At 39.1% G+C, this 15,579-nt stretch overlaps 1 protein-coding gene across 1 annotated transcript in view; it reads left to right on the forward strand.

Moving 5' to 3' along the window:
- The first annotated feature begins 7,081 nt into the window (after positions 1 to 7,081).
- The window catches only part of PHF21B (PHD finger protein 21B), a 45,641-nt gene continuing 37,143 nt past the window's right edge, over positions 7,082 to 15,579 (forward strand). The window contains exons 1-3 of the mRNA XM_014940067.1: positions 7,082 to 7,167; positions 7,423 to 7,426; positions 12,682 to 12,774. Of these exons, the coding sequence (XP_014795553.1) occupies positions 7,082 to 7,167; positions 7,423 to 7,426; positions 12,682 to 12,774 (183 nt within the window). The remainder of the gene's footprint in view (positions 7,168 to 7,422; positions 7,427 to 12,681; positions 12,775 to 15,579) is intronic.

The raw sequence follows: 15,579 nt of genomic DNA on the forward strand, positions 1-15,579 counted from the left end.
CAGTGATCTCCATACAGATACATGCACAGACCTTCATTGAACTGAGTTAAGACTCATAAAGGTTCATGGTTCTGCCTTTATGAAAACATGATAGTTGTGCTGTCTAATTTGCAAAGTATGCAAGTGGAAAACATGGGACATATTTTGTCCCCATGTCTTACATTTCTAGCAAAAGAGATTTAGACTAGAACTTTGGAAGTACTTCAGTGTTGAAGTGCATCTAGCTCTCTGGAGTTCAGAACTTAGATCCTCAAACTCTGCTCAGAAGCTTTCAACTTTGGACCCAGGTGAAATCCATAAATGTCACTATTTCTATTAGATAAATTCCTTATCTTCCACAATGTTGCACTGGGGCATTGTACAAGCTGCTGTTAACAGGGCTGAACAACAAGGTGGCTAAAGCATTGATTGGAATTGTTGGTTGTCTTTTCCCTGAAGCATTCTCTAACCACTGGGCCACAGGACCACATTCTTTCTTCTCTCACTGACTAGCAGAAAAGCTTGGAAGAAGAGTCTTTTTCACAAGTATGTTCTGATAGTTAAATGGCTTACAGAGCCGTGTGTGAGTGTAGGAACTGAAATCTTTCTTCTCTGGAGCAGGTGATTGAACTCCTGAGAAAATGTTTGAAGGGAAAGATGGGAAGGAGGAAGAAAGGAAAGCAGAGCTTGCTGGGAGTGTGTTTTGAATGAAAGTGGTTGAACACAGATTAGTCTCCAGGAGGGGGTTCAGGGAGGTGAATCCCAATGGGAATGAAGCAGGTCTCCTCTTTCAGAGCAAAGTACCAAGGCCTGGGATTGGTAATGCAGTAAAACACTCCCATTGAACACATCTATCTAGTCATCTATATAGACATCTGTCTTCTGCCCTAGGGTGCTGATTTGCAAATTTCTTCCCAAGGTACTTCGTCATACTCTTTGGATACCCTACACAGGGAAACTTGGATGCTTAATTAAGAACTGCAGTAAGACACATGAGAACTGGACATTGTGCTGTGCAATACCTTCGTGTGTTTGTGAATTCAGTTCTAGGTACTGAGTTGCTGACATCTCAAAGCTGATGCTTTTGGGCTTACAGAGAAGCAAACATTCGGGTGTCCAGAAAATATGGTTATTTTATGGTATTTATGGTATTTTATGGTTATTTATGGTATTACTGGTTAAATCTGAAGCACATGAGGATTTTACTGTCTTTAAGCTGTCTTGACAGCAGCCAAGTGGAGTGGGTTGAGAAGATGATTTTGAACTCTTTAGCTGAAGTCGGGCACAGGCACATTGGGGCTGTTTCTGAAACTGAGCCTACTAGGACCTTGGAAGATGTTCCAGTATCCAGGTTTATCTGGGACTGGTGGGATGAAACATCCTACGTAGAAGCCAGAAAAAGTCACACGGGCTAGATAGTAGACCAGAGTTGTGGTTTGATTTTTTTCTGTTTTTTTTTTTTTTTTTTTCTTATAAGTTCTGCAATCCAGAAACAGATACAATTTCCAGGCTCAGAAACAAAAGAAACTTTGCTGACTTTAGTGTTTACAAGGCTAGTTCTTCTAGGACTAGTATTAATTCAGCATCTCAGGAAGAAGAGATTTTCTACTTGCTAACTCTAAAATTTCCTGGCTCTGTCATTGTAGAGAAACATGGGTGCTCACTTTGATCTATTTACAACTGGAAAAATATTATGTGTAGTATATTATTATGTGCTCTGAAGCGTATGTTCATGTATTCTCATATATATAGTGTATATATATGTATCCTACATATATATTTATGAATTTCTTTATATAAACATAGATTTGCCAAATCCTGCTACTGTCTGAACAAATCAACATAGAAGATCAGCCTTTTTATTTGGATCATCAAAGAATCAATTACATTCGTAAGTGAATACTGTAGAGTTTATCACCCTCCCAAACTAAATAAGGTGCTGCTGTATTTTAGTATTTTCTTTTAATTAAAAGGTGGCACCCACGTCGAAATACCTGCAGTGTTTTTTCACAGCTGCAATCCTAGAGCTGCAGAATGCCAAAGTTAAGAATTCAATAGCAACAGTAATTCAGCCATGCCGTAGTAAAGCAGTATTTTCCATTGGATTGTGTTGATGGGCAAGTGACTCAATATTGCTGCGTGGTTTGCCTTAAAAAAAATAAAGCAAGCTTATGGGATGTTCTGCACATTCAAATTAACATTTCCTGGGAAAGTTATTGCTTCCTTTTTTCTAGCTAATTATATTAACAGTAGAATTTTAAGACCAATCATATATATACACATATTTATAGAATTCAGGCAAAGTCTTAATGTTCCTTCCCCAAGTTTTATGCTCAAGGAAGTTACTTTTGGTAACACCGTTCAGTTATTGTGGCTGAACTGATATAATAGTTTCCTTTCTCCAAAAACATTGGAACCATCATTCCATTTGTCTGTTCCCCTGCCTTTGTGGTTTTTGTCTTCCCCTCCCTCCCCCGCCAGCTGAGAAACGTTGCTTTTTCCCCAGCCTTTATTCTGTTGGCTGTTGGATACTTTCCTAAGCTAATTCAACGAGCAGAAAACTTTCTTTATCCTGGTTAGCAAGCTGAATTAGCTCAGCTCAGGGCCCGACAAAAGGGACTGTGTGGCAGTGAGCAATTAGATCATCTCAGGCTGTCACTTCCCTCATGTTTTCCAGTTCTTCAGGGTGACTGAAGAATGCATAATAAAACTCAGAGCAAGAACTGCAAAAGTAGTAGCTCTGAGCCTTATGGGTGCTAAGGTGGAATAATTTGGAAGATAATCTTAATTTTTCAGTGGCTGCTAATAGGTTGCATGGGCCTTTCTGATAGGTGAGGATTCCTAAATCACGAAGGAATGATGGTCGTTTCCCCCTTTATTTTTCCTCCTGCTGCCTTCTCTTTCCATACCCTAATCCTCATGTCCTGCAACTGGAGTTCATCAGAGCTGCTGGGGCTCTGATGAAGAATTTCACTCATGCTCGAACTCACTTGAGGGAGAGTCTAGAAACTGCTTTGTGCGACACGCCGTGTATGCATTTTTCCCTTTACTCAGAAATATTTCTGCAGACTGTGAACAGAGAATAAGTAATTTGAAGACATTAGTCATTAAAAACAACATCAACCTGGAACACTTTAGCAGTTAAACAGCAAATCTTTTATGAATCAGCTGAGCAAGTGACTACAGGTGTGATCACAGATCTGAGTTGTTGTTGCAACTCAGTGAGACTATACTCAGTTGTGCAGGAGGCAGAGACTTAATTGAATATGATTTCTGAATAAAGCTTCAAATCACAGAACAGATAGGTGCATGCTAATGCAGTTCACATAGCCAAACTTTCTTATCTCCCACGCCACCCCCTCCCTAAATTTAGAATGTGATCTAATGACTGTGGAAAAATCCTGACTATTTCCTTTGATAAACATAATGGTGCCTTAAAAAAATACTAACCAGTAAATAAAATAATGTGATGGAAGCTGTGTTTAAGAGCAGGTATTCAGCACAGCTATCTATCCCCTTGCATAAGGAACCAGGGGGATTTCTAAACCAGGAAAACTCATGAACTTTATTCATCATGTTTTTCCTTTGCCATAATACATACTGTGTTCAAACAGAATTTGTATTTTTGAGTTTACCCAGATGGGAATGTGCAAGTGATGAGAAGTAGAGCCAACGGTCTGAAAAGTCTGAGAGCTGTGGTAGAAGCAGAGATAAATTAGGTGGTGCTCTGAAAAACTTAACTGACATGGAAATAGCAGAAAATTGTTTGCTTTATCTCTCCATGTACTCTGATACCCTCATGAGCTTTCATACCACTGTGGGTTTCCTTGCAGATGATTGGTGGTGAAAGGGATGAGTAGGAATACCTCAGCAGCAATTAAGAATTTGGTCACACCATGGTTTTCAAAGCAAGTTTGGAATTTAAGGTGGTACCTTGCCTCCTGCTGCTTGTTGCTGTCTGGTGCTGGGCCTTGTAACAGGCAGTGAGAGCAGTTGTAGGCTGTTTCAGTGCAAAAGCAGCTGGCGTAGTTTGAGTCGTTGTTAATTGGCTATAATGAGGGTTGGTTGAAATGGTATTTTTAGTGCCCAAAGAAAGGCTGGTTGCAAAAATACGGATATTGTAAAAAAGCAAGAGGACTTGTGTTTCTGATTGTCTACTTCATAACAATAATAAATGGGCATACAAGAGCGTGATTAATGAATTCTGAGTAGAGAGAAAGGAAGCGGGGAAAACAAACACATTTAAAAGCTGGGGGAGAAATCTTTAGATTTCTATGAAATCCCAATTAAATTACTGTACACAAAATACGTGCCTGAAGTGCAGTCTCTTTGGGATACAATCTGAGTGTGAAACTGAAATATGCCCTTATTGCACCAGATTATTAGAAATACCATGCGCAGTGATTTCACTGTACTTTGAAAATGAAGAATGATTTCTGCAGATTTTTGTAAAAGCTAAGTCTAGAAGGGAAGAAAAAAATGTGTATGCATACATGTCTTGCAGGAGCCTCAAAGTTATTTCCAAACGTACAGTGCTTTTACTAGTGGAGTATATGGAAAAATAATAGCATTCGGGTGTTTAGGTTAACTATAGGACAGCAACTATCCTGTGTTAGTGAGGTAAGGTGCAGCAAGTTTTGTCAGATGAACTTGGAGGTTGCATATAGTGCTTGGCATTTATATAAAGCAAGCTCAAGGTTGAATGCAGCATTCAAGTTGTAAAATGGATGTAGAATGGGTAAAAAAACCCTGCAATTACTTCAGTGACGATCCATTCAGGTTAAGAATTTTCATCTTTGCTGTTGCCATAGCAATCTGTTCCCCTGTCACTACCACATTAAAAATCCATTCTGTAAAACTGTTGTTGCCAATATTGAACACATAACAGACAAAAACATTTTTTTAATAGCTTAGGTGTCTTATTTGCAACACGAAGACCTAGATCTTAGAGAGATGCATATGTACTTTATAAAGAAAAAGATTAGTGTTTCTATAATACATTGCAGGAACACAATATTTGTGCTGCAGTATTGATGTCAGTATAAAATAGTTTGCAAATAATACAGCAATGCAGTGTCAGTTGAACTCAAATAATTGAACTGTTCTCCTAAGATATAACAAACCCATATGTTCCTGAGTTAAGTATTTTGGTAGCATGCTGTAGTGAAAGGCTTTGAAACTATGTGGCTATTTAACCTTCTGCTACTCATTGAAGCCGATTCTCTTCAGTGATTGACTTCAGTGATTTTGTCTGTACTGGTGTAATTCCGGAATGGGAGGAGAGTTGTGTCCCTTAACAATTTTATGTCTGTGATCTAATCCTCAACCGCTCATGTATCCAAGCTCCACAATGAGTCTGTATGGATAATGAATTGTAGGAACAGGTCCTTAAGCATTTGTTAGTACATTCAAATGAGGGGGGGAAGGAATATGTAATTCAAAACAAACATAGCAATGGTCTCAGAAATATATTTACCCAAACAGAGTAAAATATAAGTATCTTTCAATAAAGCAGAGATACATATCTATATATACATGTATATATGTGTATTTATTCAGGGCTGAAATGCAGAAGTGTACTAAAATCACAAATGTGTGTAGGTCATGGATTTAAAAACTCAGTCATTGACTAAAGAAGTTATAATAGGCAGTAGGCCCTTAGTCTGATCATTGGCAATGTAAAGCTCATCCTTGTTTCTGCTTCAGCGTCCTTTTGTCCTCTAACTATCTCTACCCTTCATCCTTTAACTTCTTATTCTCTGTCCATACCATACTTCTTTGTTTCACTTTTTGTGTCTTCTACTTGCCGCCGTCCCCATACTTCTATCCCTCAGTTCTCTCTGAGAGCCTTGATCTAGGGGTGGTGCTGATTTAATGCATGAGAAGCATAGGAAAAACTGGAGCAAATAATTACAATGCAATTGGGTATTAATAGAAAAATTGAGGGCGAGAAATTATTGTCCTTTTTAACTGCACTTGGCAATTCTTCTATATTTTTCATTTTCTTTTGGTTACATGGGAGGAACTGCTCTTTTTTTGTCTTTTAATGCAACTGTGTCCTCTTTTTGGGGGGCTTTTGGGTTGGCTTTCTTTTTTTTTTTAAATTCTTATCATTGTTATTTTCTTAGTGAATAAACTAACCACTGAAAAGATTACTTCATTTGCATCTTTTCACCTGTTTTTGTGATTTGAAATGTGACCTTTTGGAGCATGCTACTGGATGACATTTACCCAAACACTGAGTTTGCAAGTCACCAATGCAGTGGGGCTACTGAGGTTTCCATCTGAGGGCATCTGTGGATTGCTCAAGCAAAAGAGGCATCCCTGACATGTCAGATACCTGTCTGCTCTGTGTAGGTCACTGAAGACAGGGGTTTGGAAGTGGTTTATGTTGCAGCCATATGTGTTCATCAGCCAATGACTCCTACAGTGGGTGATGTAGTGGCTGACGTTCCTCTTCTAATCCAGGGCTGGGTTTGGTGCTTGAGGTACGAGTTAGCAAGGACTCATGAGCTCCCAGATGCTTGCCTGGGGTAAGAAATGACGCTGGATGTAAACTTGAGTGAGTTAGACAGTAGGAAGTACACCTGATGAATTTGCTTTTATTTGAAAAAAAAATTCTGAGTATAAAGATAGCAAATCTGGCTTAAATGCATACAATCAGATCAAAGCAATCCTGAGGCTAACTGAAAGTGGACTCTTCACTTTCCCCCGTCACTGCCCATTTCAGTGCTCCCTCCACATTGTAGGCGTTTCAGAGGGTCACCAGAAAAGCCCAAATAGACTTAGATAGAGGAGAGATTTGGAGTAATCTTTGACTTTTATGGACCTTTTTTATTAAAATGCTTAGAGCTGTAAATGTAGAAATAAGAAACTCATTTATCTTGACAAAAGTGCTGCCATAAACTATTCAGCACTCATAAAATAACCTTTTAAATTATTGTTTCTGCTGGTATCGATAAATTCATACAAAGTGCTTAAAGGTCAGGCATTGCCAGAAAAATGTCTTTTCAGCTTGTTAATTAAAGGTGAATAAGAATGTGCACCAGCTTGCTCTTTGGACAAATTGGAAAAAAGGAAGGAGAAAAAAAAAAAGGCCCACATGGATGAAAGTGATAGTGTGGAATTTGTGAGTGATGACTCTTTGAGCTACCAGGCTCACCATGGCAAGCCTGGACACTTTGTGAGGTAGAATAGGTGGCAATGTTAACAGAAGGTAAAAAAGTTTCTTTCCCTTTTTGGGAGGAAGTTTTTGTGATTACTCACCTCTTGCAGCCCATGGGCTTGAGCTGAGGACCCAACTAGAACTGAAGTATTAAGGTGAGTGTGAGCAGTATTTGTCCTGTTATAGCTTGAGCCTGGGGGAGTTTGTCCAGTTCTCACTGCCTGGCCAAGAACATCAGATAAGGACATTTTTTTATTTTTTTATTACTTTTTTATTAGCCGGGTGAGTGTTTTTATCTGCTTGTTTATTTACCACTTAAACCCACACCCACACCAAAACCGTGTTCTGAAATGCACTGAAAAATTTACCCAGAGCCAAATGGCCCAGTCATCCATTCTAGCACCTGCACCACCTTCATTCCAGAGACAGCAACTGTGATTCCCTCTCTTTTATACTTCACCTCTTTTACCCATCATCATGGAGACATCCTGGTCTGATCATTAAAATCTGACCTAAAAATTAGGCGACTCAGATGTAACTCTGCATCAACAGATGAGATGAGGTTAATCAATCACATGAATGAGACATTGGAAGTAAGAAGTCTGGCTTGCATTTCCACCTGTACAACAGTCTAGCCCTGACAACATTATTTTACCTCTAAATCTCGATTTTTTTCATCACTAAAATGGAGACAATAACACTGACCTGGGTGAAGTACCCTGAGATAACAGATGTAATGTGTTACAGGAAAAGTACAGAGGTTTCTGTCATTGAATTCTGCTGATATAACAGCTTGAACTATTTATTGCCAGAGCTGGGAAACAATAACAAACCAATGTAAATAGTGAAAAGTAAAATGGATTCTTAGGTATTTTTCTGTCTGAACATCCTATAGTGCTATTATTAATGTGAGATTAAAGTTTTGAATTTTCCCTTGGCCATATGATTTTTATACTGAGATTGTTTCCTTGAATATTAAATAACAGATCCCTACTATAAAAACATTTGTAAACAAGAGGCTGCATCTTTGTCACTGAAAATTTCATAACCTGAGAATGCCATAATTTGTTTTTGTTCTCTCGAGATTGCTGTAGAACTCTTACTTCAAGAAAATAAATCTGATGAGTTTTTTGAGAGTGCAGGTGACAAAACTAATGATAGTTCATTTCTCTGATACCCGCAGACAATACATCCTGGCTTTGTCCTCAAGTGAATCTAAGAGAACAGTGCAGAGTAGTTTTATGGCATTTCTTGTTTCTTCTCTCCTTCCCATTCCATTTGGCACAATGGCTCAGTGTTTTGAAACATAAAAGGGAATTGGCCCAATGATGCTGAGATGAGCTCCTTCCTCACAGGACAAAGGCATTTTGCTCTGGACAGGGTTGGTTTGTTTGTTTTTTTTTCCCCTTGTGATTGATAATTGTAGTAGTATAAGGAAATAAATTTGTTACTCAGATGTGGAGGTTTTGTGCATCAACTGATAACTGTATCTTACTTCTGAGTAATTTGATTTTATCTTTATAGCCAATTCCAAATTTCAGTGACGACACTTTGTATTTTAATACATAATATTCTGTTGGCCATTTTAAAAATCCTTGCAAATCTACATATATCTGTAGGAATAGGAATATCAGAATGTGTCAAGGTCAGAGGTAGCATATATAAAAATGATGAGAGATGGAGCCACACTTTAAGCATGACCTTCCAGAAGGAAGGACTTCTTGTTTTAACTTTCTGTAGAGGGCATATGTGCAATCCAGGAGAAGTTGTGGTGTTCCTAGTGTTTCCAGGGAAAACTCAGGCTTCACTGCATTGTCTAAGAAATCTCATTCCATATATAAGCAGTGTTGGGATGGAGGGAAAATGTAGCTCATACTTGTGATAAACTTTCAGTTCCTCTAGTGTTGGTTGGAAAGTTCACTTTGGTATTCCCCTTAAAAAGCAAATAACTGGGCTGAATTAATTTTAGTTCATGCTAATATAAAGCAAGAAGTTGTGACACATCTAATAAGTGGCAACAGCAGCAGGTGCCAGCTCAAGATCCCCTCTCCAAACTGCAGGAATTCATCACATTGTCCTTCCCAACGTGTGAGGCTGTGATATGGTAGACGGCGCAAAGAAGTAATTAACTGACATAGTTTATAGTATCCTTCCCATTGTTTTTATTCTACTTGTCACCCTTTAAGGATAACTGTGGTGGAAATACCCCCTTCTGTTCCTCACTCTGCTGCTAATACCTTTACTTTTGCAGGAAGGTATAACTTATTTGTTCTGTCATCTGTGGCTGGAAATGCTGCTTCCTGCGACACGCAGCCACCCACCCCATTCCCCTCCTTTGGCTCAAGACAGGATTTTAATGGAGTATATTGTTCCACAGATAATCCAGGCTACTGATAATCCACGAGTACTCAGGAAAAATTGTCTTGCATGTTTATGACTGTAGAGCTCTCCTTGTTGTTTAACTCAGGCAAATCTTATGCAAATTTTAATCTTTGCTGAATATATAACATCACACCCCCAAATGTCTTCAAGAGGAGTAGCAGAGTTAAAAATATAAACTCTGTAGGACAAGTTTATTAAAAATATTCTGCATGCAAATGCATGGTATTCTTATAAAACACTGTAGTTAGAATGAAATAGGCTGTTTACCAGTCTGTTATTCAGGTCTGAGGAGAACATATCTGCATGGACCTGACACAGTTTTTCTTTCCTTGAGCTGCTTATGTTATAATTTCCTTTCTATTGACAAATTTCATTACCAGATTGGGGTAATATTAGCGTACATTATCTTACTGGTTATGATCTGATAGTTTTGTTTTGAGGAGAGTTAAATTTAGAGAAATTCGGTTGAATCTGGTTTTCTTTCCTTATTAGCTTTTTTTAGCAGCCTGATAAGTTTTTGTGATCAGTGACTAAGTGTCTCTTGCTGTTGTAATGACAAGCATCCTCTTGCTTATATTGCCATGTTGTCCTAACAGCAATTAAGAAGTTATACAATATTACATAGAAGTTATTACATAGAAGTTATAAAACCTTGCCATAAGAATGTTGGCCAGTTAACCAAAATATGAACTATAATCAAGGACAAAGGAATGAAAGAGGTTGAAGGGGAAAAGTTCGCTATGTTCTTTAGATCTATGACCAAATCTTAACTTTATAAGCTGTCTTTTTAATGAAGAAAATAAAGTACAAGTTACACAACATTTCAGATCCAGTATTTTAGGGACCTCTGTGGATGAGGCTTGAAAAAGAGATGTCATTCAGACCATCTATAGCAGAACACATAAATCTACAGCTATAGATATCTCTATCACTACAGACAGATGAAAAGTCAGCAAAGGATTGGAGCTAAACAGACACAGAGATTTTTTGGCAGGGGGAAAATTTGTGTGTACTTGACTTGGTATTACAGAAAGATAACTCGCTTGCTCTTGGTATCCAACTGTATTTGTAAGGGTTAAAGATAATACTGGGTTGAAAAGTACCACTTCTCCATCTACAAAGTAAAATTTATGTAGAATGCAGCAATATATTTGCTCATAGAAGGAGTTTCCTCAAATATTTTATATTGGGAACTATTGAAAGGCATTTAAAGAATAATGCAGTCATCAGGCACAGTCAACACGGGTCTGCAAAAGGAAAGTCCTGCTTAACTAACTTGATATCCTTCTATGATTAGGTCTCCCATCTAGTGGATGAAGGGAAGGTGGTAGATGTATTTTTTCTGGATTTTGTAAGGCTTTTGATACTGTCCCTCAAAGCATCCTTCTGAACAAGTTGGCAAGTTGTGGGGTGTGTGTGTTCATGGTGTGCTGGGTGAAGAACTGGCTGAAGCTCAAAGGGTTGTAGTGAATGGGGCTACATCTGATTGGCAGCTGGTCACCAGGGCTGTTCCTCAGGGTTCCATTGTAGGGCCAGTCCTGTACAATATACTTATCAACAATCTGGATGCAGGAGTTGAATGCACCATTAGCAAGTTTGCTGATGATACCAAACTCAGAGGTGCCGTTGACTCTGTTGAGGGACAGGAGGCCTTGCAGGGGATCTGGATAGATTGGAGCATTGGGCGATGATTGATTGGATGAAATTTAACAAATAAAAATGCCAGATTCTGCACCTAGGATGGAGTAATGCAGGGCACAAGTATAAATTGGAAGAGAGCAGTCCTGCAGAAAGGGATCTAGGGGTGCTGGTTAACAACAGGCTTGATAGGAGCCATCAATGTGCTCTGGCAGCCAAGAGGGAAGACTGCATCCTGGGGTGCATCAAACACAGCATCACCAGCTGGTCAAAAGAGGTGATTATCCTGCTGTTTTCAGTGTTGGTGTGACCTTGCTTGGAGTACTGTGTGCAGTTCTGGACCTCATAATTTAAGAAGGATGTTGAGATACCTGAATTTGTCCAGAGGAGGGCAACAAAGCTAGTGAAATGTCTGGAAGGAATGTTCTGTGAGAAGTGGCTGAGGACACTGGGTTTGTCTAGTTCGGAGATGTCATTACTCTCTACAGCTTCCTGAGGAGGAGGAGGTGGAGAGGGAGGTGCCGATCTCTTCTCCCTGGTATCCAGTGATAGGACACATGGGAATGGCTCAAAGCTGCACCAGGACAGATTTAGACTGGGTGTTAGGAAGCATTTCCTTACCAAGAGGGCGGTCAAATGCTGCAACAGGCTTCCTAGAGAGGTGGTCGATGCCCCAAGCCTGTCAGTGTTTAAGAGGCATTTGGACAATGCCTTTAACATGCTGTAACGTTTGGACAGCCCTGAAGAGGGCTTTGTGATCATTGTAGGTCCCTACCAACTGAAATATTCTATGCTACACTATTCCATTCCATTCCATTCCATTCCATTCCATTCCTTTCCATTCCTTTCTGTCTTAAATAAGCTTTGAATAAATTTGTTATACAACTTAGAAAAGGGTGAGTAGAGAAAATAAATATGCATAGTAATAGCTACTGTGTTGGCCCAAATGGATGTTGTCTTAGCTGAATGTTATGTTACAGTGTGCTGTAGCAGGTTTATAGGTAGCTTTCAGTTTTGATAATTCAGCATTTGCTATTTATTAAGACACTGTGAACTTCCTTATGACCCTGACTTCCATGAAATGCATCATCTTACCAATGAGCATTTTGAAGTTTCACTGTGGCACGTTTCACCTTTCTCCAGATCTCTTTTGAAAGCAAGCTAGTGCGTAGACGGCACTTCAGCCATGGCACACATGACACTTGTATTTTCTTTGTGTACCAAAAAAAACTTCATAACAATGAGATGTATCCTTTGCGCTTAGAATTACCAAATGCTCTAAGGAGATAATAGGCTTTAGTTAACAATGCTTTGTAGAGAAGGTTAAAGAGAAGGAAGAGTCTCTGACTCTTTAGGCAGAAGAGAGAGAGCTTCAAGTGAACTGATGTATTATAGCCTTCCATCATAAGTCGGGAAGAGGCAAAGAGCTGGAAGGGGAACTGCTGGGTTCAGCAGATACTATCTGGGGAAGCTCTGCAAGTGTTTTAAACTGTGTTCAACTGTTTTTCTTCCAACAGACTTTGGGAACTATCACTGCAGTGCCCATTAAGGTTCCTCAGGTCAGCTCCTTGCAGAGGTTGGCAGGACAAGGACCAGCAGTGCTACCTCAGGTACAAAATACAGTTCAAAAGTGGAGTTTGTGTCATTCTATATGTATTCTACTCTGTTCGTGTCCGAAGTCCGGGCCTGGGTAGGTCAGCACACTTATTTTTCTGAATAGAGACTCACCTTCAGTGAGTTGAACAACGTGTAAGTTTTCTTCTGGAAGCATACTGTTAGCACAATGAAAAGCTATAAAAATTCTTGTAGATTCATTGTGGAAGAACAAAGTACATACAGTGAAATGTAAATTTATGCTTTAAAAGATGAATCACAAATCACTGAAGTGAAAATCTGCAATTCTGTAATTAAAAAAAGTGCTGGAAGCATTGACCTTTCTGTTCAAGATTTAGCCTCACACATTCTTTTATTAACTTACTTACCTTATCCCTGTCTATCCCAGTATAAAGTTTTGGCCCAACTAACCCAGGTGCCACACTGAGGCAAGATTGGCTGGGTAGGATTAAAACGAGAGTTACACTCATAGATTTTAAAAACCTTTCTAAAGAGTTTTAAAAACCTTTAAAATTCTTTTCTGAATATTAATCACTGTTTCCCTAACCATAAACTTCATTCCCCATTTCAACCCTCTTTCTCAAAGATTTTGAATGTCATTTTCAACAAGTGTTTTGCTGCAATTCTATGGTTTGCTTTTCAGATTCATGATTATTAAGTGTAAATATATTTGTCTCAGTGTGGCTCTTAGAGGTCTGTTTCTCATGTGTGAACACTTTTCTAGCATTGAAGTCAATGTTGGGTCTTCCTATTGTTCCTTTTCTTTTTTTCTTTTCCTAATATTTTCTTAGTGGCAGAATCTAGCAGAAGATCTGCGAGCTAAATCTGCCTGGAGGAAGGAGTATTTCCAAGATAAAGTTCTTAAATTCTCTCTTTAAATTACATTTTGTGGAAGGCAAAGTTGTGAACATAAAGGAAGGTTATAGTTTTCTTATCAAGTTCAAGACTTTGCTTTTCAGTTGTTCTTACAGCATAATAACACATTGATTTCTGCCATTTTGAGGTGTCAAAGATGAGCAGATTGCTCCTGAAAATAGATGAGGTTCAAGAGCAGCTGAAAGACCTGTAACAGGGGCTTAAATTATCATTAAGGTTATGCTTCAGCAATGATGATGGCATTGCAAATGCTGCACTTAGAGAAGCATCAATGTTCTATACTTCTGTTAAGTAGAAAAAATTTCATTTGGTGTTAGATTCAATTTTGAAGATTTGGAAAAAGCAGAGGAAACTGATTTCCTCAACTTTTTGAAAAGAACATATATCCTTTCTGTCTTGCTGTTTAGCTCATGGCAATATTTGTGTTTGGATTTCACTTTGTTTCACTCCTTTCCTAGCACAGCCTTCAATTTCAGACCTGTTTATGCAATCATACTTAATACTAATGAAACACCGACCTTTCCTCAGCAGCCCCGAGCCATAGTTCACTAAATTTTCTATTTCCTATACATAGCATGGAAAATAACCACGCAGCAATCTCATTTCTGTCTAAACTAAACAAAGTAGGCAGTATGTAAGACCACATTATCAGAAGTATATCTTAAGTTCAGAGGTTTTTTTGACTTTCACAGGCCAATACCTCCTTCTTTAACAACAGCTTGCCCCTTTTACAGTCTGTGTCCTCCTTTGCAGTTTGTTATGCTCTATCTGTTCCTCTCTCACACAAAGCTTACAGAGAAGTTTAAAATTTCCATATTGTTTCTTAGTGGGGAACTTCCTCCACCCATCAAAGCTTTCTGCTGGATATCTTAAGAGAGATCAAGTTTTCATCTACAAGTGGAAAGTTTGGCTTCTAAGTAAGTAGGCAAATGCCTTCATTTAATATAACCATAAATCAGAGTGATGTAAAGCTGTCATTCCCCCGAAACAACTGGGTACAGGTGATCTAGGAGGCCACTGTAAGTGAGCTGCAGCACTGCATCACTGTGAAAGTTCTCCTTTGTAATAACTGCAGATGAGTGCATAGTCATCACTGGCAAATTTTGAGGGTCGAGAGGAATCTGTGTTCCAGGAGAACTGGAAAATTCAGATGAAAATATAAAAATGCCCGGAAGCAAGGCCATGTAACACCACAAAAGCATTATGGTAAAAAACACCTCTTCCCTCTTCTCCCTCATATCTCTGAGAAAACAAGCACCAAATTAAAAATTATTTTGGAAATTAAGGGGCATATAATATCTTCCAGTAGGAGCTGGAAAATGCAGGATTAAATCCTATCACAGTCCGTGACCTCTCAGCTATTATGCATCAGACTTGGTTACAGAGCAGGTTGGCTACTAACCTGGTTTTGCCTCCTGAGTGACAGGCATGGCTCCTGTATCTTGCTCTGAGTTAGTGGCAAAATCCTACCATTCTGGAACTGACTTTCTGAGAGGCAGCTTTGCCACCGTTTCCCAAGGATACTGACAAGCAGGGCCCAAGTGAGTTGGGCATCTGCTAAAACCTTTACTCTGGCTGCAAATTAAAGGGACAGCTTTTTCAAAACAAAGCAATATTCTTCATTCCTTTACCAAGAAGTCCATAGTATTTTGCTCATAGAATTAAAGCAGTACGATGTCCATACTCGTGCATGTTAGCCAGGGCGGAATCTTGTGCCACCAGGTATTGCACCTTCCTCAACATGTGTCTCTGCAAAGTCTAGCTTTAACAGTGAATTGTCTAGAGCCCTAATAGCAATGAAACCATAGTAGCAAAGGCTCCAGTAAGGCTACCTGCCTGCCTGCCTATTTACTGAACCAGCTAAGTCTAGGTGTAGTTTGTGCAAGTGCAGTGGCACGGTGGCAATCACCTAAGATGGCTTAATC

Source organism: Calidris pugnax, unplaced genomic scaffold (assembly GCF_001431845.1).
Source record: "Calidris pugnax isolate Ruff unplaced genomic scaffold, ASM143184v1 scaffold36, whole genome shotgun sequence".
Taxonomy (NCBI): Eukaryota; Metazoa; Chordata; class Aves; order Charadriiformes; family Scolopacidae; genus Calidris; species Calidris pugnax.